Raw genomic sequence first — 25,316 nt, forward strand, 5'->3', positions numbered from 1 at the left:
ATCATTTTCAACTTTTAAATAAGAAATTCCACATCTAATAATATTTTTCCTTGGAAAAGAAGTGAACACATAAATTATGTCTTGTCAAGGTCTTGTAGGGAAAAAAAAGGATATTTTCCAGGGAAATCAGCACCAGGAAAAAGAAGTGAACAGAGCCTAAGTAAAAAGAGACAAGGGATAACCAAACCCAGATATTCTCAGCGTTTCATTATCTATTGGAGTTTTTCAATCAATGGGAGATCCGCATGAACTTCCTGATTAAAAATGTTCACATTGGCCTTATAATCAATTCCACAAGAAACAAAACACCCAGATATTACTTAATATGATTTATTTACTATCAAACATGTCATCTCCAATATACATTGAAATAAGCTATCAATCATGCCCTTGCATGAAGGCATAAATTCTCCACTGAAATAGAACTTCAACCCATTAAAAAGCTTTGGTTCCTGCGAGGGAAAAAACATCTCATAAACAAAAAGTATAGTTCATATACAGGTACGCTCTCTTGCAGTGTTCTTAATATTTCTACTTCAGATTATATATGAGCTGAAGTAAAAATAAATGAGCAAAATCTAAATCAGACTTTAACACTTTTTGACATCAAATCACTAGGGGTGTCAATGGGCCCAAACGGTCTGAATGATAGTCGGGATGTAGGAACATTAGAAGGATCCATGGACATATTTTGGATCCTTTTTGTAAGATCCGATAAATTCGGACCGTGATCAAGACATTGTAGAAAAATATGATGGATAGTCACAATCCGAAATCCTTTTACTAAAATATCCTCAAAATATTTCTCATATTAAGTCTTAAATGAGGGGTATTTTCATAAAATGAACTAAATATTGCTTAGCTTACAACTTTCCACTTCCCCCCCTTTTCCAGACATCTTTTTTCTATTCCTCTCCTCAATCGGTTTTTCTTTCTGCAAACTTGCCACTCGATCACCCTCAAACATTGGAGTTCGTTTCAACAATAAAATCCTATTATTCATCAAAATCATGGGTTGTTATTAGATATAGTGACTAATGCTTTTCCGAATTGAGGAAGTTTTGGAGTTCATTTCAAATGAAGAAAGTTGGGATTTTTTGTTGTTTTGTAAGTAGGACCTGCTAGGACACTCTAATGGACGACCCGATTTGGAATGGATTGTGATCGGGACAAAAGAAGTAGGATCGGTAGAACACTTCAAATCCGATCCGACCAATAGGGGATTTGAATGGATCATGACTAAGACATAGGTGGATCCTATCCGAAGTGGATCCGTTGACACCCCTACAAATCACGTTAAAAGTGGGGCGCATTATCCTCTAGGGGTGAAAAAATCATCAATAGTCAAAGGTGTGGAGATATCATTTTTAAAAGAGCTTACTTCATGCGCGAACATCGTTCGTCCAAAATATGTGTGCTTTTACGAGTTTAGAGGTTTAGTATCCAAGCCAAGCTATCATTGTTTAAGTTAAGATATGATCTTAATAGCCCAACTTAAGTCCCACATGGCTTGCAAGATTGATCAAGACCATTGATTTAGCGAATCTACCCTGAAATTTAGCTTTTAAATGGATGAAACTCGACCATGTGGCTGAAACCAATCCTCCTAAAAATGATAAAAATAAGCAGATCGAAAGAGAGAGAAAAAACAAGAGAAAATGGCAGCACTGCATCTTCTCTCACTCTCTCTCCTCCAACCACCGTCTCTCGCATCCACGTCATCATCTTCCCTTCAACAAAAACCCCAAACCTATCATTCTCTCAGAAAATCCCACTTCTTTCCCCTTCATCCTCCTAATATGAAGTATAAAATTTCCACCCCTCGAGCCATAGAGATAGACCCCTCCAATCTGGACCCCCCAAAACCCGAAATCCTGCTCGAATTCATCTCCGTAACTGACATTTCCATTTCCCCTCCTATTATTTCATTCTCTGTTTTCCATTTTTTTTATTTTGTTGTCTTTTGTGGCTAAAAACAGGGTAAAGCAGGGGCAGATGGATGTTATCCAGTAGAGAAAGCAAAGGCTATTAGCGGGGAGAAGCTTCTGAGGAACATTATGCTCGACAACAAGATTGAGCTCTACGCCACTTATGTAAGTCGATCCCTATTGATATTGGCACTCTCTTCTCTTTTTTAAATGTCTACTGCTGCTGTGCTGATATGTTTGTTTAAAATGCTACCAACTCCGAGCTGAGTGGAAAATAATGAGAGGAGTGCTCATATCAGATTCTATTTAATTAGCTTTATAATTACGTTACTGCAGCGCATGTTAGTCACGTAGTATTGGAGAAATCTTTTGACTGCTCCATTTTTAATTATATACAAGGTTGTGCTTGTTTTAGTATGAAATCTCTTGTTTCATTTGCTCTTGTAAATGTTGATATTTGGATTCTATGGCAAATGTTGTGTGTTCTTAAGCACGACTAGAAGCAGACTTAGTTAGCATTGGTGAAAAAGAATAGTTAATTTAAATAGGTACTTCATGTTAGTATAGACTTTTCTTTTGCCTTGTATTTGCTGGATAATACTAAATACATACACGTTTTCTTGATATTGTTAGTGAGGAGCTTGGAGGATAAAATTAGATAAGTTTTTTAGGAGAATCTATTAAAAAATCATTTGGTATGCCAATAATGCATCATATCTCATTGGGGAGTTCTCATCTCTAGAATATGAGAGACGTTGAAAGAAACTTATATCTCTTTATTTTCTTTGAGGCTCTAGTGGGAATCTGGAGCCAGACGGTCTAAGCCGTTGGATAAGGTTTGTAATGATTTTGTGAAGTATGAGCATGTTACTTGGTTGCTTTGTGGTTGGCTCTATATGAATTGAACGGCTTAGAGTGTCATGATGTGGGTTCATTGGGGAACATGTTAGTATGATGACTACTTTTCAAGGACTGAGTATCAACCCACTCCACTCCCTTCTTCTTCTTTTTTCCTTTCGTATATATATCCACCACCAGCTTAAGGTACGGATTTGCCCCTCATTTCCCTTGTAGGTTATGAGTCTCTCTTCACCTCCATAGATGATATGGTGGTTAACAATGTATGCATCAATGATTGGTGCTCATATGCCAATGCTTAGAGCTCATAATCAGACAAATCCGCCCAAATTATGACAATCCGAGCAGTACAATTTATATGAACACTAATAGCTTTGATGCAACGAGTTTTTTGTCGACTTGGGTGATTTGAAGGAATTTTTGGACTCAATAGGGCCAAAACTGAGCCAACTTGAATAATCAACTTGGACGACCCAATGATTGACTCGGGAAGTTTTTAAATACATGTATACAACAGATCATTGGTCACAGTTAACTGCACATTTGTAATATTACTGATCATTAATGAGACTAATATATTACATTCATTTGCAGAATTTTAAGACAATTTTTTTTGCTTTTAATAGGGAAAGGTGATGAACTGTGGGGGTGGTGGAAGTTGTGGCACCTGCATTGTTGAGGTATTTTTAGGATTTTATGTCGAAATGAATTGACGTTTTCTGCTAGTATTGACTGGCGCGACCCACCAAGACTGTCTAATGCAGGCTCCAAGACAGCACTAGATGGAAATGGCTCTATTCGGCACTGCATTTCTAGAAACTCTAAAGATTGTCATGTCTCATTATGCATGTAGGATGCATGTGTCTGACTCTCATCGACACAATTATCAAGACAAAATAATAATTATCTTTCCTAATTACATAGTTCTAACTTATTTATGGTTGTCTAGTTATGTTTTTAGCATATGCTGTATGAAATATTTTTTTAATCATATTATCATATAACTGTACAGATACATGGCTGCTGGTTGGGTTACTTTGGTATTCCAAGATCACCATTGATGTGTCCGTGTCAAAGTTTCTTTGTTCTGTATCAATTTTCTCTTAGTTTTCTGTGTATGTATATAATGGAGAGTATTGATTTGTCTTAAGGTCAGGACTATTGTGTCGTGTTATGTGGCTAGGACCGACAAAATAGTTCTCGTTTGATTGATACAGGCTTAAGATATATAGGGCCACCTTTTAAATACAAATATATTAAACATCGAGAATGTCACATAAATAATACCTAGAAACAATCATTCAAAAAAAAATTTACCGAGAAACAAGAACAAAATTGATAGATTGCTAAAGTTGTCCATATAGTTGTGTCGATGAGTGTCAGATATGTATGTCCTACAGAAAGCGGTTTGTCCTTGTTACATAAACTGTAATTCATGTTTTTTGCTTTCTTTCTCAATTTCACATTCTTTTGTTGAATAGAACTTGGAGGACTCTTTTCAGCTTATTGATTCTATGTGCAGATTACTGATGGAAAAGAACTCTTGAATGAAAGAACAGATACCGAACTGCGCTACTTGAAGAAGGCATGCTAATTGTACCATGTTTTAGCTCCAAATTGTTTTATATTCTTCAAATATGACTAAAATGTTCTACTACTAGTTATGGATAAATTGATATCATCAACAATTAATGCTTAACAGTTAGCTTCTGTTTGTTTAAATCTTCTTCATATAAAGTCCTGTTTGTCTATTCATTGATCATTGGTTTCAAATGCAGAAACCTGATTCCTGGAGGCTCGCTTGTCAAACTATTGTTGGCAATAAGGAAAATGCTGGCAAGGTATGCTGTAACTTTTCTTCTTGTCTATGATGCCTAATTACATGATTTGATGTTTTAATGATTCATAACTTTCATTCATAAATTACCATTCCCAAAAAAAAAAAAAAATAATAATCATTCATCAATGGAATACAAATTTTATTTCCTGTAATTCTTTTATTATGATGGTGCTCTTGGTTTGTAACTATAAAGTGTAGTACTACACCTCTGCAGTGCAAATGTACTTGTGTAGATGTGATCATTTCTGAGCTAAGTTAAAGGAAGATGAATAGTAGCAGTGTATAGTTGGCAAGCCATCCAACTGTGTCTGTTAAAGTATAAAAGATTAAATAACACCTTCTCCAACAGCATAAGCTTTTGGAGTAACTGGTAGTTTCACATGGTATCAGAGCAAATGCCTGGGTTCAAACCTCCTTGATAGCAAATCTGCATGCAATGACCAAATCCAAAAAACGAACCAAACTGTTCTTGGTGATTTCCGTCCGCATCACCAACCCAAAGAAAGAGGGGCCACTCATGAGGGGTAGTGTTAAAGTATAAAAGATTAAATAACACCTTCTCCAGCAGTTTAAGCTTTTGGAGTAACTGGTAGTTTCAGTGTCAATGTTAATTATTATTGGCATACTGTGGGCATCAAGTAGTTAGATTACACTTATATTTGAGAATACAAATTCACATTGCTTATTATTGGCATACTGTGGGTATCATGAAGTTAAATTACACACTGAGAATACAAATTAACGTTCTTTCTTTACCCTAAGAGGCTTAGATCGCTGCACATTATTATACTATTTATGTATAACCCAATTTGTTCATCCGCATTTGACTTCTAAGCATCTATTTACGAGTGTTCCTAATCTTTTGAAAATAGCCCATTTTATTGTAAATTCAATTTCATTATCATGTTTAGAAGTCATCATTCTTTTTCTTTTTTTGTTTTGTATTCTTCTCTTTGATTTTCCATAACTTGATTGTATAAGTCAAGTTATTTGTATGATTGTCCCTGCAGCAGTACACCTTAAATCTCTTCCACTTGGATTTATGGTCATCTTGTTTTCATTATGGGTTAAAGCAATTATTTCACTCGCTTTTCTTCTCAAATTGTCATATATTGCCTGCCCTAAATTCAGCAACACCTAGAATCCATCCGTTACTTGGCTATCTCTACTGGTAATTCACAAGCCAAATTAGAGTTTCTAAACATTCCTTTCAAGTGTGAGTCATCCTCAACTTGCTATGGAGGGAAACTATACAACCTTTCTGACTCAGAATTGGCTGAACCATGAAGAAAATAACTTCCCGGAGGCTAACTGACAGTAAAATCCAGTTCCTCCACTATAAAGAACCTTGTCTTATGAAAATTGACACCCTACATAACTTTGACGGAATGGTTTGTCATGAAATGCTGGATGATTCATTTTCCCATAATCAAACATATGGGTTATAGTGAATCTTTCAACAATTCCTCACATGTGCTTCTCTGATGCTTTGGATCATAAGAGGTTAAGCAGTTTACCGATCTTCTATATGCTAACACCCTTCAAGCATCTCTAACATAATAACTGGCTATTTAATCTAGATTGCAAAGCAACTCTGTCCCCACCCTTTCTTCTTTCTGATACTAACATGCATTTTCTCTCAACTCTGATTCAGGTTGTTGTTCAGTGTCTGCCTCAGTGGAAGAAATGAGCACCCACAACTTACCTATTCCTAGCTCATTCAAAGCATTCACCAACTAATTCATGAGTTTATGTTGTTTTGCATCTTCAAAATGTAGAACACCCTTGCAACATTTCTCAACCTTTATAAAGAACTGCCTTGCCTACCCTGAAGAGAAGTGGTACAAGATTTCAGCTCTAAGAAAATTCAGAAACATGGAGGGGACTCCTTGCCAAATCCTTAGGTAACTGGGCATTGCATACGTCTCCAAAGATTTTCATTCTTGTATCAAGCACTCTAATCCGGTTCATGTGGCATGTTTTTGTATCTGGAGCCAGATGAAAGGTAGAATTTTACCCGATGTATCTCGAGCGTTAAGACATTGTCGTTTCATGCTGTCTATTGCAATCCTCAGAAGTCCTCCATTTAGGTCAGGATCATCTGATCAATGTGAATTCGAGGCGTCAGTCCATCTATTATGGGATCTAATTGATGAATGGTTCAGATTGCATACATTTGTGCCATGTATGGGTCAAAGTGTTTGATACTGAACGTAAGATTCATGAGAAAAAATGTGCAGGGTCTAGATTTGAATATTAAATATCAATTAGTTGAGTGATTAATATTTATAATACCCTTATTAAGGGATGGTCATATGATTGAAAAATTAGCTATCAAAATTTATAATGTCAATATCCATGATACAATTCCTAGTCATTATCATAGCGTAAAATATTTCAGCTCATGTGGATCAAAATTGCTCAATCCGTTCATCTTGTTCCTATATCCTATGATTCTTAATTGATCCGATCCTTTCTTGGACGCCTTTCAAGTAACATGGTGGCAGATTGATCCCAGCTTACCTACCTAAAAAAACCAATAACATGGTGGCAGAACGGGAAGGGAAGCAATTTATTCGTTTTTAACCAATCAAGTATTTCAATACATGTCTTTGAACCCTGATACAAAACTCGAATTGGAATCAAACGGATATACTCCCTTCAATACCAAACTCCTCTCTATTTAAAATGTAACATGTTAATGTTAAAATCTGTAACACGATATGGTAGTCAAGGATGAAATGGTCCGGCTAAGGTAAGAGTGAATGCAAGTTGGTTTGAAAGGATGTCGACGTCTGTTCAGTATGAAGATGAGGCCTGCACAAGATAGCACCCGGTAAGACGACCAGCCCGGAGTGGTAACTCCAGATAGGTCCTCCGATACTTATGTCAGTATAACGTAGATAAGGAAAGCAGAGCTATGAATAGTAAATTTTTGAGATTCAGACCCCTAGCTTTGGATTTGTGAGGGCAAAAAAGATTACCTTTTCACCCTTTTACAGGTGTCAACCTGTAATTGGGTAGAGATTGCTTTAGTGCTTTCCTTTGGAGGTATTTTTACCTGTTTACCCCTGACTTTAGTGTATAATTTCACTTTTGCCTTAATGCCACGTGTCGACTAGCGATTGGATGGTTCTTTTTACACCCCATCATAACCCTCTCCCTGAAGGTATTTTAGATTAAATTTTGACATTGCAGCAAAGGCTAAAGAACAATCCTCAGTTGGCTGGGCCTAGTGGGTATCATAAAAACACCATACAGGAAGGTTTATTGCGTCGTACATCACATTCCTCAAAAAAACCAATGCAACAATTTTATTCAATGGGCAGCTCTTTGAGATGGATTGCTTCTTTCTAACAAGCTCAAAGTTAGTAAAAGGCCACCGTGGAGAACAGCTGTCCAACAATCTTAATTAAACCTAATTTTGAGTCCAATTATCAGTTTGGACTCACAATCGATTCTCAAAATCCAATGCTAGGATCATATGATCTTTGTAGGAACAGTAACAAAAAATCAAGCTTATGGTCATCCGCCAAACCGGCAAAGAACAATTCGAGCAAGCTTCTAGGCTGAGACAATCAACTCCAAGGGCAAATACAAATCTCATTGTACCTACCCAAAGGGGGTGGAAATATCATCCCCTACAGTTAAATTTTCAAATATAAAAATTACAATTTTTTTTATTGCTTTAAAATATTCAACAGCAATTTTAGGCTGAAATTCAGCTTCTTTTCCGGTGAAAACCGGTTTTCAGATCATTCCATCAGCCAGAACATAGCTATTTAATTGAGAAAAGATAATATCACAAGAATTTAAATAACCATTTGAAGAGATGATCATACCATCCCATCTCTCACCAGCTCTTCCAAACCATTTCTAAGCCTCTCAGCAGCAACAGCACAATCAGTCTCAGTCAATCCCCCAAACGAAATCCGAATAAATCCTGGCCCTCCGCTTGCACTCCCAGGGATCACGACCACTCGATGCTTCTGCACTAACCAGCGGACGACCCCAAAATCATCATTGGAGTATTTCTCTGGAAGCTTTGCCCAGAGGTAGATGGCACCCTCACCGCCCTTCACCGCATCCTCTCCGAGGGGGGAGAGTGCATCACGGAGAAGTTCTCTGTTCTTGACAAGGTTCTTGACTCTGTCTTTGATCCAATCGGGTCCTTCTTCTAGAGAGTAGAGTGCCAGACGCTGCCCAATAATGGAGGCACAGATGGGTATGTTGTCTTGGACTTTGAGGAGCTGATCAGCAAGACCCTCCACCTCCGTAGGGTATGCTATCTGTAACATGTGAGCAATCATTTTATCGCTGTAATTGTGAGTCAATACATTTTCCAAACTTACATGAATGCAAAAACAATATGAAACATATAAGAACATGAAGAATGGTTAAAATTTACCACCCTTGGATCAGATGGTGGGATGGCAGTAAGTTTGGCCTACCACATGCTAGATATACAGAACTGATTTGCGGGCCGAGACATTTCCCGCTAGTACCTTGTGCTAAGCTCATGACTATTGTAATTGTGATCTGAATCGTGGGGATAGAACCATATACTGAATGTATGGTGTAAATCATATAAACAAGATCTATTATCTTTACATAATAAACAAAAGGTGATAAAAATATGCATACTTGAAGACTGGAGAGCTCAAGCACAAGAAGAACTCAATGTACCTAATAAGATATGAGTATCTTAATTGTACTCATGTAGTGATAGGAGTGGACCAGCCCTGTCTCTCTACATAGAGTTAAAACCAAACACACCATTGACTCAAAATTGTTTTGGAACTGTTCAAGTAATCAAGTAAACCAACAGAGATTCAAACTGAATTTCAGGCACAACTCGAGAAAGAGTTAACAAGTTTTTTTTCTCAATTATTTCAAGTTTTCATGTTTTCCGCAAAGTACTCTAGTTAAACCTGTAAATGACCCTCAAGTTCTATTGATTTTTTCATGTTTTATACTGCAAAATTCTTCTCAATGGTTTCATACCCGAAAGTCCTGTGTCTTAAAGTAAAAGCTCCTCAACCTCTCAAGGACACTCTCATCATTGGAATGCAACCCCGAAATTTTTTATTATTGTCAGATCAGAGAGGGACAAAGTAAAGTGTCTACACAAAGATCTAGCTGTGGGGAAATGGCATTACACAAATGCAGATGCTATAAAGATTCATCAAATATATGACTAGATGCTGATAGATTGTTCCAGAAATAGTTTATTTTATATGTCCATGAATGGAAAGGATAACTGAATCCACATCCATATCATCAGAAGATTAATGTTTAATCGTAGTTGATACTCATCATCACTACGAAATCAGAACATGAGAAGTGTGCCTCCAACTACAGGAAAGAATCTGAAACTGTTGACTTTTTTCTTATGAAGAAATCATGACCATATAATTGTATATGAAAATGAACATAAAGAGCCAAAAGCTCTACTTACATATCCAACTCGCCATCCCATCATCCCGTAAGCTTTAGAGAAGGAGAAAATATTGACTATGTGGTTGCCCTCTATACAGGAATGCTTCAATCCATCGTACATAAAGTACCTGCAATGCAGTAGAAATAACAGATACTATTATATAAAAAAATTAATGAAACAAAAATCCACTGCACCATAAGAAATAATGAAGGTCTCCTTGTCAAAAAAAAAAAAAACAGAGATTAAAAAAAAGAATCATCGATAAAAGATCTAATCATGGTAACTAGAAATTTATAATAAAAAATATCAATAGAATGATTACAATCACAAACTATGACCTGTGATAAGATCCTGGGGAAGGAGAACTTTTCCATGTGCTTCTCATGTCATGAACACTTGATGTCTTCATAGTTTTTCATTTTTCAATTATTGCGAACAGAGGATGAGAAGAACTTCATAGAAATTGCACAGATAAGGCCAGTATATACTTACTCATAGGTATTATCTACAACGAGCCAAGAACCAGCCCTTTCACACATATCTGAAATTCTCTGGATAAAACAAAGAAGGAATAGTTAGAAAGAATGAAACAGATGAGATAGGAACAGACCCTGCAAGTCAGTTCCAATTCATTTCCAGAGTCATGCACACACCTGCTCAAATGTGAGAAGTCTGCACGCACGCACGCACGTGTATATATATATATATATATATATATATATATATATATATATATATATATATATATATAGAGAGAGAGAGAGAGAGAGAGAGAGAGAGAGAGAGAGAGAGAGATACCCTGAGAAGAGGCTCTGGAATGTAGGTTCCAGATGGGTTGCCAGGATTTACAACGGTTACGAGCTTGGGGATTGGTTTATTCTCTTCCTTTGATAGAATCCTTTCTAACCAGTCTACAAAATCACCAAATATACATACAAAATGGAAATTAAGGAGAAGAAACTGAACAATAGGACAGTCCAAAATGGGCTTGAGCCAACAAAGGCTATTTCTTTATGGTTCATCCAAGTTCATTGGCATATTTGGTGACAGAACAGGAAAAAGTTAAATAAAAAAAGACAAGTTTTTGGTTCTTTTTTTTTTTACTATTATTAATTGAAGACAAAGGAGAGTTAAGGACCACATTATCAAATAGAAGGAAGAATTGCTTTTCTTGGTTCTGATCAAACTTCATATTTTTTAGCTTACAAGTCTGAGTATACACACTTAGATTTTCAAATTCTAATCTCATTGTTTCAGTTCTAGCAGCAAACTTATCAATCAGCACAGGGATGCAAGCAGTTCCCGCAAGTAATATAACTCTTCCCACAAAGCACAGAGATTATTGTTGAAACAAGAATATAATTTCAAACAGCTTATAAGCCCGTGATTTCACCTGAAGAGTAAGTTTCACTTAATGTTTCCCATACTTTTTTGTCATATCAGGGAGCAACACATATGTATTAACTTTGAGTTCCATATTGGTAGTTTCTCTAAGACACTCTTCATATTTACAATTACATAGGTCCACTTTCAGTTAGACACTTCAACTTTCCCTTGCACCAAGAGCTGCCTTCACAAATTGAGCCCATAGAAGAGGGCCCATTCAATTTGAAAGATGAAGATGCAACCCCAACATCTCCATGTTGTTTGAATGACTAGGTGTATTTTTCACTCAAGATGGAGATTCACAAATTGGACAACAACTGGTCTACAGTCTACACAAATAAGGCAATACAAGTAGATCACAAATAGAGCAGACATCAAGTCACCAACCTTGAACCCACAACCAGCAAATAGGCCAACAAGTCACTCCTCAAATAGAATCCATGAATAGAACAGCAACCAATAGAACCACCAAACAGGGCGGCTAGACAGCAGAGTCCACATGAAGAAGGCAGTACGCTTATAATACATAAAAAGGGCAACACACTTGCAAATCAGTGATTAGAGCGGCATAGCCCTCAACAGGCACCATCTAGTAACTCTCATCTTTTATGCATGTTACCGCGACCGTCATCTTCTTTGCACCAATTCCTCCTTCACTTAATACCAAAAGAATAACACCTTCGATAGCACTCAGCCCCTCACTAGGGCACGAAAACACAGTGAACCTCATGTTAACATGGATCTGATACCATGTTAACATAAAAGAAAAATAAATAAATCTTGAGAGGTAACTTGCCACGGCGTAGAGTGAGAGGAAGCGGAGAATAAGAAAGAGGAAAGAATTTGGGGGTTTTGAAATGTAAACCTCACAACTCCCAAGGGTTGCTATACATATTTATTTAAATAATCATAATTATATTAATGACATTATGTGATGGCCCTAGCTCAACTCAACACAACTCAACTTAGGCTATGTCCCAAACTAGTTGGGGTCGGCTAATGAATCCTTTAGAAAATTTTCAGGAAGAAGGTGAAAGAATCCAGGCTCAAATTGACTAAGTCTAATCCTGACCCTAGCTGGGTTCGTCTACATTATCAAAACAAGTTTCAAATGGGTAAAATTGAGAAGCTTTCGTAGGAAATAAATAAGTAGGACAAAGACATTAATGAAACCCTCTAAAGAGTAATTCACTAATTGAGGGGGCATAAACAAATTCTAAAAGAATCAGTTGGATTTCCAATAAATTTCAGCTATCAAGATGCATGAACACCATCAGAAGTTAGGAAAGACCATTTTTTATCAGCATGTAACACATTGACTTAGAACTTTAGTAACTCAAGCTCCCTTTGAAAACAAAGGCATTAGAAGCTTCTCACCTGCATCTGGCTGAAGTGTCTCAGGATTTCCTGGACCCACCAGTATGTTAGTGACACCTGTCATCTGGAAGGACATGTATGCATTGAAGTAGTATGGTGCAAACATTACTACTGAATCCCCAGGATCACACAATGTCAGCACGAGATCCACAAATGCCTGCAAATCAGATAGAATATTTCTCTTAAAATTTCAGAACTACAAAACACGGATTGACAAATCTAGGCACGGAAAATGAAGCAATTACTTCTTTGAGAGTCATGGATGTCAATTACTTCTTTCACAAAAGATATGCCAATACTCTTTTAAAAGCTGATACATCGTTCTCTTCAATAAATCAGCTCTCAAGAAATAATCCAACATTAGAACTCATTATGCAACTGGATAAGGCATATACATTCAATTAGTTCTAATTAGAGGGTTCTTACCAAACCAATCAGTCAATGCAGGTTTCCCAAATTTGAGTTGGATGGCTAGCTACAACAGCATGTTATCAACCTAGGGCTTATGTCTTCCCTTTCTTTAAAACCCATCCTTATTGGTTATTGCAACCCTTTCTATTCTTTCATTCATCTCTTTTTATCCTTTCCCTGCTCTTTCTTGCCTAAACCTTTTGCTGTCAACTACACGACGATAATTTCATATTTTGAAAATGGTCATATCTTTCCTATTGCGTTTGGAGAAGTTATCCTTTGGTCATCTTGATGGTACTTCTCTAGCTCTATGGTATCACTAGATGCCCATCCGCCGGTTATTGCAACCCTTTCTATTCTTTCATTCATCTCTTTTTATCCTTTCCCTGCTCTTTCTTGCCTAAACCTTTTGCTGTCAACTACACGACGATAATTTCATATTTTGAAAATGGTCATATCTTTCCTATTGCGTTTGGAGAAGTTATCCTTTGGTCATCTTGATGGTACTTCTCTAGCTCTATGGTATCACTAGATGCCCATCCGCCCCATCTTGGTTCCCTTACCATTCTCATTGGAATAGAAGTGAAGAGAAAAATTCATGTTCTTGAATCAGTAAAAGTGTGGATCTGATTTATTGGATAAATCCAAAGAGGAATAATTGTAAGTCATCAGTAGGTTACTGTGTGAAGACGAATGGTTGCCTCATCTCGAGGAGCGGTAAGTTAAAAACTGTTCCTATGTAAGGAAATTGAATACAAATCAATGGTTGCTATTACTGCTGAATAAACACATTTCCATTACCTAATGAGTGTACTGAAGTTACTTCTATATGCTTGTGCTCTTCTCTGCTATTATTAAAATGGAATTAGATTGTGGGTCGAATCTACTCTTTCACATTGAAAATTTTCACTGTTTTGTGCCTGAGAAGATAGCGGATGGTGAATTGGGTCCAAAATATTTCGACTCAGGATCAAGTGGTTGACAGATTCAGAAAGGCTTTTACGGTATTTTGACATCAATTTTAGTGAACCAGCTATCTATCAAGGAAAATTACTAGCTTAAGGGGGCTGTTAGAATTTATATATTTGGGAGTAGAAGGGCAGTGCCTGGTTTAATTTTTTTACAAGTTGATTCTCATTCCTTTTAAATAGGCCATTTGACTTGTGCTTTAATTAAAGAGAAAATGTGTCCATCTTGATCTCCAACGACTGTCTCTCATTAATTCTTCCCTTGTATTTATTCAATACCTCCAGTTTCTATGACTAGGCCAGTGAAATAATTCTTCAGCCCCTAAAGAATTTCATTGTTATGGAAGCGTTACTAAGTCGGTACTCAGACTTGTATGTCAGTAGCATTTCTAGAGCTTCTTCTAGACTTCTAAGTTAACAGTAAATGTGAAAGAAAGGTTACAACAGGGAGGAAACAAACTTCTACCAGTTGATTATATCAAGCCCTCATAACACCCAGGGCTTCTGGTTTGCTATCTAAAAACCATATGGTTCTCAACCTTGGTGCAAACAAGCAACAGTGGCTTCCTATGATGTCATTAGTGGTTGGTCACTCTATAAATAATAGATGAATAAATTAAAAATCAAGAGAAAAATTAGGAAGAAAAAAAAAGAGAAATGACAATATAGAGAATGTAAATGGCGTTAATGGAGGCCAGAGTTCCATAACACGTTCCCATTGAAGTATAATGTTTCCTTGGACATTGAAAAAGGATAATTGGGTCTGAAACCTGTGGGAGATTTTATCCAACATCAATCTTGAAGTAGAAATATCTTAATTATCTTACTGAATATACTATGCAAGGGACAATAACAATAGGTGACATGAATCTTGAAGTAGAAATATCTTAAATAGATTACTGAATAAACTCTCAAAGGGACAATAACAATAGGTAATTATCTTAATAAGGTTGCATCTAAGTTATGTGAAAATATGAAAGCCCACAAACTATCCAAGGGAGAATAACAATAGGTACCCATTATCTTAATAAGGTTACATCTTATTTATGAGAAAATATGAAAGCCCAGGGTTGCTCACCTGATTCGCACCCGCAGTAACAACGACTGAAGACTTGTGCAAACCATTCTCTCTACGTAACTGCAACATGGACAAACATAAGTAAACGTACAGATAGGTAAATGTCTAATGATACACTTCCATTAGAAGAATCTAAATAATCATATAGTCTAAAGCACTGGGTTTGCAACAAGTTATTACTTTTCATACTGAAGGAATATTACTAATGCAAGTTCTTGAGATTTCGAGATGAAGGTTTCTCCAATATATGACTTATTTGTACCTTAATTAAATAATGCTCCCTGGGACCATGCACATGTCATTTTCATATTTACAAAATGAATGGAGATCAAAATAAAAATTCGAAAAACGTATTTTTTAATGGAAATTATAGTTTTCTTACAATGGAAATATTAAATAAAAACGCTAACCATTTTCTTGATATTTCCCTCAGTTGGGAGCAAATATTTTGACCCTTTTCAGGCTCTGTGTTATGTTACGTTATTTTTTATACATGCACAGATATTTCGGGTAACATGTTATTTTTCAGGCATGGCTACATGCTGGCGCTGGAAATATGCATATAATCATTTCTTCCTAAACGAGTGCATCTATATCAATTAAAAAGAATAACAAAAGGAAAGGAAAACGATGAATAAAACCATACACCCGAACAATGCAGGATGAATAAATAGGAAAAGAAAAAGCACTCCTCTAATAGCATGAAAGGAAATTAGATGTAGTAGAAGAGTGAAGAAGCAGCCAATGAAGCACGGGTACGGGTGCGACACGATACGGGTACGTGATTTAAAAAAAAAAGGATACGGGTACGTTGGGGTACGCTGAATATAATATATATATATATATATATATATATATATATATATATAGAGAGAGAGAGAGAGAGAGAGAGAGAGGAAAGTGTTGGTGAGCTTAAGCGGCCAATCACATTGGGGCCTACTTTGTTAGGATGATCCAAAGCATTCATTTGAAAGGCCCTTACATAGATGGGGTGTGTACCAAAAATCAGCTCCATAGGATCATCCTAACCCATCCATTTGTGGAGGTCAAAATGGACAGACATTATTTGTCCACAAATCTGCCCATTTTTGTCCTCCACAAATGGAGGGGTTAGGATGATCCTATGGAGCTGATTTTTGGTACACACCCTATCTATGATAGGGCCTTGCAAATGAATGGTTTGGATCACCACAGAAAATGTGGGACCCATGTGATTGGGGCACTTAAGCTCACCATAAGTTTGGTGAGCTTAAGCTCACCAACACTTTCCTCATATATATATATTTTGTTAAAGAATTCAAACAATTTAATTGGAGAACGATCAAATAACAATAAGTCAATAACATCACCAAAATCTAATATTACTTCTAAGTTGTTAGGTTTTTAATTATGGGATACATATATATTATAGATGTTTTGATATATTCAACCCCCCTTTTGTTAATTGAGACAACCCCTCTATTGTAAATCTGTAATTTTCGATTTACATTGAACCGGGTGCGCACCCGATACGTACACAAACCCAAGTGCGTACCCGGTACGCACCCAAAGAGTAGCCAAGAGCAACCCGCACCCGACACGGGTACGTGGGCCTCTGGAGAGTACCCGTGCTTCTTAGGAAGCGGCCACACATAACGAGCTCCATTGCATTGTGGGGAAGTACAACAGGAAACTAGATGTAGTAGAAGAGTGAAAAAGTACATAACGAGCTCCGTTGCATTGTAGGGAAGTACAACCTTTGCAGATTCAATTTAAAAAACCAGAGAGAGCTTGATGAGAGCAAAGAAGAAGCACTGAGCCCAAGTAGAGATAGAGATCCTAGGCCAAATGGTTTCTATATAGCCTGTTTGTTTTTAAGACAGTAAAAAACTTTTTTTTTGAATGGTGATGTAGGCTAAGACAGTAGAAAACTTAATTGAAAGAAAAACAAGAAATAATGAACATGGATCTCAGAAAAGATGATATATTGTATAACGTCTTTTTTTCTTTGGGAAAGCAAGGAAAAAGTGGTTGGGAAAGCAACAAGATCCTCTTTGTTAGATCATCCTAAAATGTTTTGATGGATATTGGGGGCAACATATCAACGAGCAACTATTGTTGGGTATTACTACCACTCTACCTCGTATGGTGGTAGTAATGACTTAAAATTTTCGTAATACGTGTGTGGGGCCTATTTAAAACACTCATAACTTAAAGAACTAAAGTGATTTTAATGAGAAAACACCGCAATACCCCTCCTATAACTTAAACGACTTAAAAACACCTAAAAGAGACTTATAAATTAGAATATGGGCCCAAGGATGGTCCCCATCAATATGTTTCCTACTATAGCTCATGTAGTTTTCTTCCTCCTTATGAAGGCATTTGATCCTCCCTCAATATTGTCGTTCTATCTCATCCATGTAGATTGTTCTGGTTCTTCATCAACAAAGATCTACCATTGTACTTGTTTGAGTCGTTGAAAAGAAGTCACTGAATGTAACCAAAAAAATATTCGAGCTAATATCTAGATTGTGATGCTCCATTACCAAGATTCTGTCATGATTCTATAGAGTAACATGCAATTGAGTATCATTTGCTAGGGAACCCTCTTAATTTAACTTACATCGTCCATGAGAGCAGAAAAGGGAGTTATAAGAAAGAATCAAATACCCTTTGTGCTGTAGGGAAGAGTAAGAACTTTAGGGACCTCCTTTTATATAACATGCTTGTTTATAGATGACAATTATTTTAGAATGCGACGGGATAGCTGATTCAAAAGAATACCTTTTCAGTCAATGCCGCCCTAAGCTCCGGAAGACCTTCATCAGCACCGTAACGACTAGTTGAGGGCTCCCGGATAATTTCTTTGATCTTCTCCAAAGCATTTTCAGGTGGTTGCCAATAAACAACACCCTACATCATAATGCCAATGAAGAATGAAAGACCCAAAGTGGATGGTACGAGTTTAAAAAACGGCAGCACTTTCATGTGCATATCTATATATGTATAGGATTATATACCACAATACAGTCATTCATTGATGATATATGTTACAAACTTACAATACCATTTTGAAATTTCCCTTGTTTTCCGACTTCAGCTTTTCTTGGATATAATTTCTCTTTTCTCATTTAAATTGACAAAAATATATTTCAAATGACCACGTTGGAAATTTTTCACTTGGATCAGCCCAGTATCTGCATTTAGCTACATCACGTATTCCCGTGTTGGTTTTGCTCTTACAGAACAAAGTGCTTCGGATCAAACATGTCCAAACCCAAGAGTGCTATTAATGAATCTTGAATTGTTAGAACAGCAATTGAAACAATCACAACCGTGTATTTCTACATGTTATCTTTCTGGGCATAAATTTCTCTGTGTTATTCTTCTGGGCATAAAGGAACCAACAGCAGAAACAGATTCCAACCATGCAGGAAAAAAAAAAAAAAAAAGGGTATAAGAACAAAATTATATAGATATTTTACCATTCTCGAGACAATCAGTACAAAAGGAAGAATAAGACATTACAAAGTGGCATATAAAAAACAGACCTGAGCCAGAGAAATTGCATCTTTGGATCCACGGACCAGTTCCTGTATCTGCACAAACAACCCCACAACTAACTAATTGGCCATGAAAAAAAAAAAAAAAAACAAGAACCACATATCAAATCAAGAACAGATTTTCATGGCATATAGGGATTGAGGCAAAACCCTAAAAAATGAATTAAAATCAATACCTGAACCATGACTGGAGTGTCGGTCTCCAAAACCCTCTTCGCAAGCTTTGCACAAGTCCCCATCTTGCTTCCTTTCCTCAAAGACGAGCTATTACAAAAGGCAATAAAAACTCATGAATTCTAGGAAAAGAAAAAGGGAAAAGGGCAAAAAAAAAACCCAAATTTCCATAGAAAGGGGGTCCACACTCCACACCTACCTAAAAGCGAAGAACTTCTCAGCTACCAATCTTTCAGCAACATCACCCAACCAGGAGGATTGATAAAAAAACACAAACAAAAAGGCTAAAAAGACAAAACCCTTTCCAGCATCTTTTGACCTCACAAAAAAGCCCTTTTTTTTTAGAATAGCCGCCTCAAATGTTGACAAATCTCACAGATAAATATCAGATTAGATTATAAAATCTTCCTTGTTTAGAATAATCTGTAATCTTCAAAACTCGATGACTTTTTTACCAGATTCCTCGCCCTAAAAATATTAAAAAATAAATCTTTTATCAGATTTCCATATATTCCCCCTCAAACTATCTACTTTTTTTCAAAAGTAATAGCTGAGGGATGAATTTTCCCCAATCTTTCTCCAGGAAAAAAAAAAACAATAAAGAGATAATCAGATGATTTCGATGTTTCGTGAACAATTCTTTTTCTTTTTCTTTTTTTCCTTTTTTCTTGCTCTTTGTTTGGTGGAGAACAGACAAAGATTTGAGGAATTATTCGAGAAGCCGTTTGATTTTCGCATTTACGGACAAAAACGAGTGATGTTTCGAAGACGGGGTTGTGTTACTGGTTATTGTAACGTGGCCGTTATTCAATCGTGTGTGAGCACCTCCAATACGCTCCGGTTGCTTTATTTGTACGAAACGATGCATCCGCTCTCGTTTTTTTGATAACGACACTTCTTACTTTATTTTTGAAGGGAAAGTGCCTCGTAAATTGCGTTTTGTTTATGAAATGATAGGTGGCTTGTGGTTCAACCTTTCTCAGCTGGTGCCGTCAGTTAAAAATATTGTTCTACCCTCGGGTCTCTTTCTTTGCTGATAGATCTATTTGTCTTCTTCATCCGCTCTGAGTGAGCCGGAGACCACAAGAGACGAAGAAGAAGGGAAAAAAAAAATCGACGCCAAAAAGATAGAAGACGCCAGAAAAATGGAGGAAAAAGAAGGGAAACAATCGACACCGGAAAAAATAGAAGACACTGGTGGAGAGTGATTAGCTCTTCTTGTTCATGAATAAACTAAAATTATAAGCCGATGAATTTAGTTATAAGCAGAGTGTGTGTACGAATGTGAAGGGTGTGATTTCAATACCGCCATAACTGTGAGTCTAGTTTCTATGTTACAAGTGCCATTTTAAATTTTAACATTGTTATTTAAACGTTCATTGCCATTATGATCCAAAAGCCATTTGTTCCCTTTTTTACATTTACTTGATGTTGGTAAGTTTCCTTGTTTCCCACATACGGTGGGAGGTTAAAAAAAGAAATTGATTTTTTAGGTTTTAGTATAAAACGTAAGGTATAAAATGTAAGAGATGGTTTTCCCTTAGGGCGCGAAAACGAGAGAGAAGAAAGATAAAGGGGGAGAAGGAGAGAGAATCGTCTTAGTTTTTCCCTACGGATTTTACTTGGGTTGCTCATATGTACGGTCTTGGTTGAGAGAACATGGAAAGAGCTGTAATTTGCGGTACGTATATTGTTTTCTCATAGTGGAAGATTGTGTTCTCGCTTGTGGATGTAGGTATCTTGGCTAAACCACATAAAACTTGGCGTTCATCTTGTGTTTTGCTTTTGTTTCTATTTTTCCATTTGTTTATACACAGACGAATCAAATTTAGCCAACACGTTTTTTTCAACACACTAACCCTTAACACCGTGAAAACGTAGGCTATGATACCGGCACTAACTCCAACTCCTCTAAAATCACTTTAGTTGATTGGCTAGACGCGTACACGAACTGTTAAAGTGTAAAAGATTAAATAACATCATCTCCAACAGCTTAGGTTTTTTGAGTAATTGATAGTTTCACATGGTATTAGAGCAAAGGTCCCAAGTTCAAAACTCCTTGATATTAAAAATCCACATGTGCCATGTGTAGGCCTACCCTAGAAAGAGGGGCCACACATGAGTGGGGAGTGTTAAAAGTATAAAAGATTAAAAAACTCCATCTCCAACTGCTTAAGCTTTCGGAGTAATTGGTAGTTTAACATGGTATTAGAGCAAAGCTCCTGAGTTCAAAACTCCTAGATATTAAAAATCCACATGTAATACCCAACCCAAAAGAGGGTCCACATGTGCCACATGTAGGCCAACCCTAGAAAGAGGGGCCACACGTGAGGGGGAGTGTTAAAGTATAAAAGATTAAATAACTTCATCTCCAACGACTTAAGAAGCTTCTAGCGTAATTGGTAGTTTCACAGGAACTCCTCTTCACTCCACAAGCTCCAAAAGATTCCTTGCTAAGCACTATCTTTATAACAATAAGAGAAAATCTAGCTTGTTGACTCTATCATCTCTTTTGGTACACTTAGTACATGCATGCGGTGGCTTCAACCTAGGTCCCATTTGCTTTGGATTTTGATGACTAATTGAGTCCAAAACTAGGTACTACACTCAAAATTACGATCAAGTGTTTGAATCCAGAACGCAGGTGTAGACACCCCATTTTTCTGATTTCGGACTAACGATAAATTGCGCGATGAAGCCTCCAATGATGATCCCCAAAGGCTTCGCATCCTTGAGTGAATCAGCCATTTACCACTTTATAGGCACATAAAACAGAAAAGATTCCCAAAATCCTGTGACCTAAAAGTACATCCAGAATCAGTCCGAACTTGTCAAAACCAGATTGCAAACACGACCCTGACCTCATCAATTTGAGATTCTAGAGATCAAGTCTGAAAATCGGTGAATACCCATAATATTCCCTGTTTTCACCTGTCTGACTTGACTTACAATTGTAATCCATTACACTAATCGTACGTGGCATTGGGCTACGATCGTAATCTACCTGAGAAAAATTGTAAAAAAACCTAACTTTTAGTTCCACATCGAAAGTTGTGCATATCATCCTTGCTTTCCGAGCCTATAATGAGTAGGTGGGCGGAACATTCAAGGAGAAGCATCTTGGGCTCCTAAGTGCACTTGTGTAGGCTACCCGATGCCCGTTTAGTGTTTTTAGAGCTTGAGCGGCTCTTTGAAGGAGGTTGGAACTGTGCTGGAATCTAACCGGAGCCTTGAAGAATTGGAGCGACGCCCCCATTCGTTGAGGATTATTAGGGGATTTCTCAATCCCTAAGTAATCCACTCCCTTTCTTTATTTCTTTGTGTTGTCATTTAATTAGTAGTTTTACAGTTAGAATAGCTTAGGGTGAAGCCATGGAGCTTGGAGCTCCCTAGACTTTGGGCCCCATGAAAGCTCCCCCAAATAGATGTAAGATAGTGTAATTTGCTTCCCTTTTCCCTTCCCTTTTGCCCCTTATGTCCTCCGGCCTTTCTCATGGGCCATAGGGGTTGAGGTTGGGGCTCCCTTGGGGCGCGAAAACGAGAGAGAAGAAAGAGAAAGGGGGAGAAGGAGAGAGAATCGTCTTAGTTTTTCCTTACTGATTTTACCCGGGTTGCTCGTATGTACGGTGTTGGTTGAGAGAACAAGGAAAGAGCTGCAATTTGCGGTATGTATATTGTTTTCTCATAGTGGAACATCGTGTTCTCTCTTGTAGACGTAGGTATCTTGGCTAAACCACATAAAACTCGGCGTTCATCTTGTGTTTTGCTTTTGTTTCTATTTTTTCATTTGCTTATACACAAATGAATCAAATTTAGCCAATGCGTTTTTTTAACACACTAAAACGTAGGCTATGATACCGGCACTAACTCCAACTCCTGTAAAGTCACTTTAGTTGATTGGCTATACGCGTACACGAACTGTTAAAGTGTAAAAGATTAAATAACGCCATCTCCAATGGCTTAGGCTTTTTGAGTAATTGATAGTTTCACATGGTATCAAAGCAAAGGTCCCAAGTTCAAAACTCCTTGATATTAAAAATTCGCATGTGCCAGGCCTACCCTAGAAAGAGGGGCCACATACGAGTGGGGAGTGTTAAAAGTATAAAAGATTAAAAAACTCCATCTCCAACTGCTAAAGCTTTTGAAGTAATTGGTAGTTTCACATGGTATTAGAGCAAAGCTCCTGAGTTCAAAACTCCTAGATATTAAAAATCCACATGTAATACCCAACCCAAAAGAGGGTCCACATGTGCCACATGTAGGCCAACCCTAGAAAGAGGGGCCACGTGAGAGGGAGTGTTAAAGTACAAAAGATTAAATAACTCTCCAACGACTTTAGAAGCTTCTAGAGTAATTGGTAGTTTCACAGGAACTCCTCTTCACTCCACAAGTTACAAAAGATTCCTTGCTAAGCACTATCTTTATAACAATAAGAGAAAATCTAGCTTGTTGACTCTATCATCTCTTTTGGTACACTTAGTACATGCACGAGGTGGCTTCAACCTAGGTCCCATTTGTTTTGGATTTTGATAACTGATTGAGTCCAAAACTAGGTACTAGACTCAAAATTACGACCAAGTGCTTGAATCCAAAACGCAGGTGTAGACACCCCATTTTTCCGATTTCAGACTAACGATAAATTGCCGCGATGAAGTCTCAAATGATGATCCCCAAAGGCTTCTCATCCTTGAATGAATCGGCCATTTACCACTTTATAGGCACAGAAAACAGAAAGATTCCCAAAACCCTGTGACCTAAAAGTACATCCAGAATCAGCCCAAACTTGTCAAAACCAGATTGCAAACATGACCCTGACCTCATCAATCTGAGATCCTAGAGATCAAGTCTGAAAACCGGCGAATACCCATAATATTCCCAGTTTTCACCCGTATGACTTGAGTTACTATTGTAATCTACACTAATCGTATTTGGCATTGGGCTACGATCGTAATATACCTGAGAAAAATTGTTAAAAACCTAACTTTTAGTTCCACATCGATAGTTGTGCAAATCATCCTTGTTTTCCGAGCCTATAATGAGTAGGTGGGCGGAACATTCAAGGAGAAGCATCTTAGGCTCCTAAGTGCACGTGTGGGCTACCCTACGCCCCTTTAGTGTTTTTAGAGCTTGAGCGGCTATTTGAAGGAGGTTGGAACTCTGCCGGAATCTAGTCGGAGCCCCGAAGAATTGGAGCGACGCCCCCATTAGCTGAGGAGTATTAGGGGATTTCTCAATCACTAGGTAATCCACTCCCTTTATTTCTTTGTGTTGTCATTTAATTAGTAGTTTTATTATTCTAAGAGTGAAGCTATGGAGCTTGGAGCTCCCTAGACAGACTCCAGGCCCCGTGAAAACTCCCCCAAATAGATGTAAGATAGAGTAATTTGCTTCCCTTTTCCCTCCCCTTTTGCCCCCTTCCATCCTCCGACCTTTCTCATGGGCCAGGTTGGGGCTCCATTGCTCCCGTGTGGCTTAAGGTTGGGGCCTAGGCAGCAATTCCAGCTTCTGTCATGCCTCTTAATCATCCCCAATTTAGGTCATTCGCACTTTCAATGGGCTAGTTGATCTAAACATGGGATTTTACTGACCCTCTCGGAGAGAAAAGTAAAAACCAAGCACTCCCATGTAGAGAATTGGCTTTGATAGCTCTCTGACATCCATGAGATTTCCTGAGGCTTCTTTAGTTTTAACTCAAAATAGTGATTTTTCTCGAATTTTGGCAAGTTTTGGTCCCAGGTCATGACTTACGATTGCAAGTGTTAGAAAGGTTGAAAATTCCTAAGCAAAATCGTTACACATAGTGGAATAATAAACCGTGTAGAACAAAATTTTTGCTCTAACCCAGGATTCCTAGGGATTAATTGATTTTATTGTGATTTAATAAACTCAAGTATAAATACCTTGCTGTAGAAAATAACTCGTCCGCTTGATCTACTCCTCGAAAATTCGTTGCCGATCTAATCGACGTGAAACCGCAAGTTGAATCGATGGATTACTTTTGTTGCACAAAGGATCTTCTATACAACTCTTTGTTCACTTTATAATTTGATTTAGATCAGATTATAATATGAAAATATATATTTAGATCAACGGAGCTTGATTGGATGTTTGTCTTTGACCTAGAAAAGACAAAACTAGTTGATGGAATTGAAAGAGAAGAAAAAGAGAAAGACTTTGAGGTGTCTCTATCAATTTTCAGCAAATTGAATTATGGAAGAGCTGTAGAAAACTCCAGCAATATGTCTTTTATTTATAGAGTTTTCAATTTCCATATGCACAATCCAAAGTTTCTAGAAAAATCTAAAAAAACT

The 25,316-nt window shown here is 37.3% G+C and overlaps 2 protein-coding genes across 4 annotated transcripts; one reads left to right on the plus strand and one right to left on the minus strand.

Annotated features, from left to right (window-relative positions):
• Positions 1–1,581: 1,581 nt before the first annotated feature.
• Positions 1,582–6,918, plus strand: LOC143858700 (photosynthetic NDH subunit of subcomplex B 3, chloroplastic-like). 3 transcript variants are annotated; one of them, XR_013239002.1, is made up of 7 exons: positions 1,585–1,892; positions 1,980–2,093; positions 3,413–3,466; positions 4,309–4,371; positions 4,565–4,627; positions 6,281–6,530; positions 6,625–6,918. XR_013239002.1 is itself a non-coding variant. In XM_077369414.1 (6 exons), the coding sequence occupies exons 1-6, from the start codon at positions 1,659–1,661 to the stop codon at positions 6,314–6,316; spliced, it is 564 nt and encodes a 187-aa protein (XP_077225529.1). In that variant the 5' UTR covers positions 1,585–1,658; the 3' UTR covers positions 6,317–6,918. The 3 variants fall into 3 exon arrangements, 2 of the variants coding, with proteins under 2 accessions (XP_077225530.1, XP_077225529.1); XM_077369414.1 differs by having other exon boundaries at positions 6,281–6,918; XM_077369415.1 differs by lacking the exon at positions 3,413–3,466 and having other exon boundaries at positions 1,582–1,892; positions 6,281–6,918.
• Positions 6,919–8,209: 1,291 nt separating this feature from the next.
• LOC143858397 (aromatic aminotransferase ISS1-like) lies at positions 8,210–19,803 on the minus strand. The gene is made up of 10 exons (XM_077369050.1): positions 19,205–19,803; positions 19,008–19,095; positions 18,820–18,867; positions 18,053–18,181; positions 15,287–15,346; positions 12,830–12,986; positions 10,865–10,977; positions 10,559–10,617; positions 10,085–10,193; positions 8,210–8,915 (listed from the first exon to the last, which is right to left on the minus strand). Exons 2-10 carry the CDS (start codon positions 19,068–19,070, stop codon positions 8,463–8,465), a joined length of 1,191 nt encoding a protein of 396 aa, XP_077225165.1. The 5' UTR covers positions 19,071–19,095; positions 19,205–19,803; the 3' UTR covers positions 8,210–8,462.
• Positions 19,804–25,316: the final 5,513 nt, after the last annotated feature.

The sequence above is a fragment of the Tasmannia lanceolata genome, unplaced genomic scaffold, assembly GCF_043159265.1.
Source record: "Tasmannia lanceolata isolate RefF3 unplaced genomic scaffold, GAP_Taslan_0.1 ptg000026l, whole genome shotgun sequence".
In the NCBI taxonomy this organism is placed as follows: domain Eukaryota; kingdom Viridiplantae; phylum Streptophyta; class Magnoliopsida; order Canellales; family Winteraceae; genus Tasmannia; species Tasmannia lanceolata.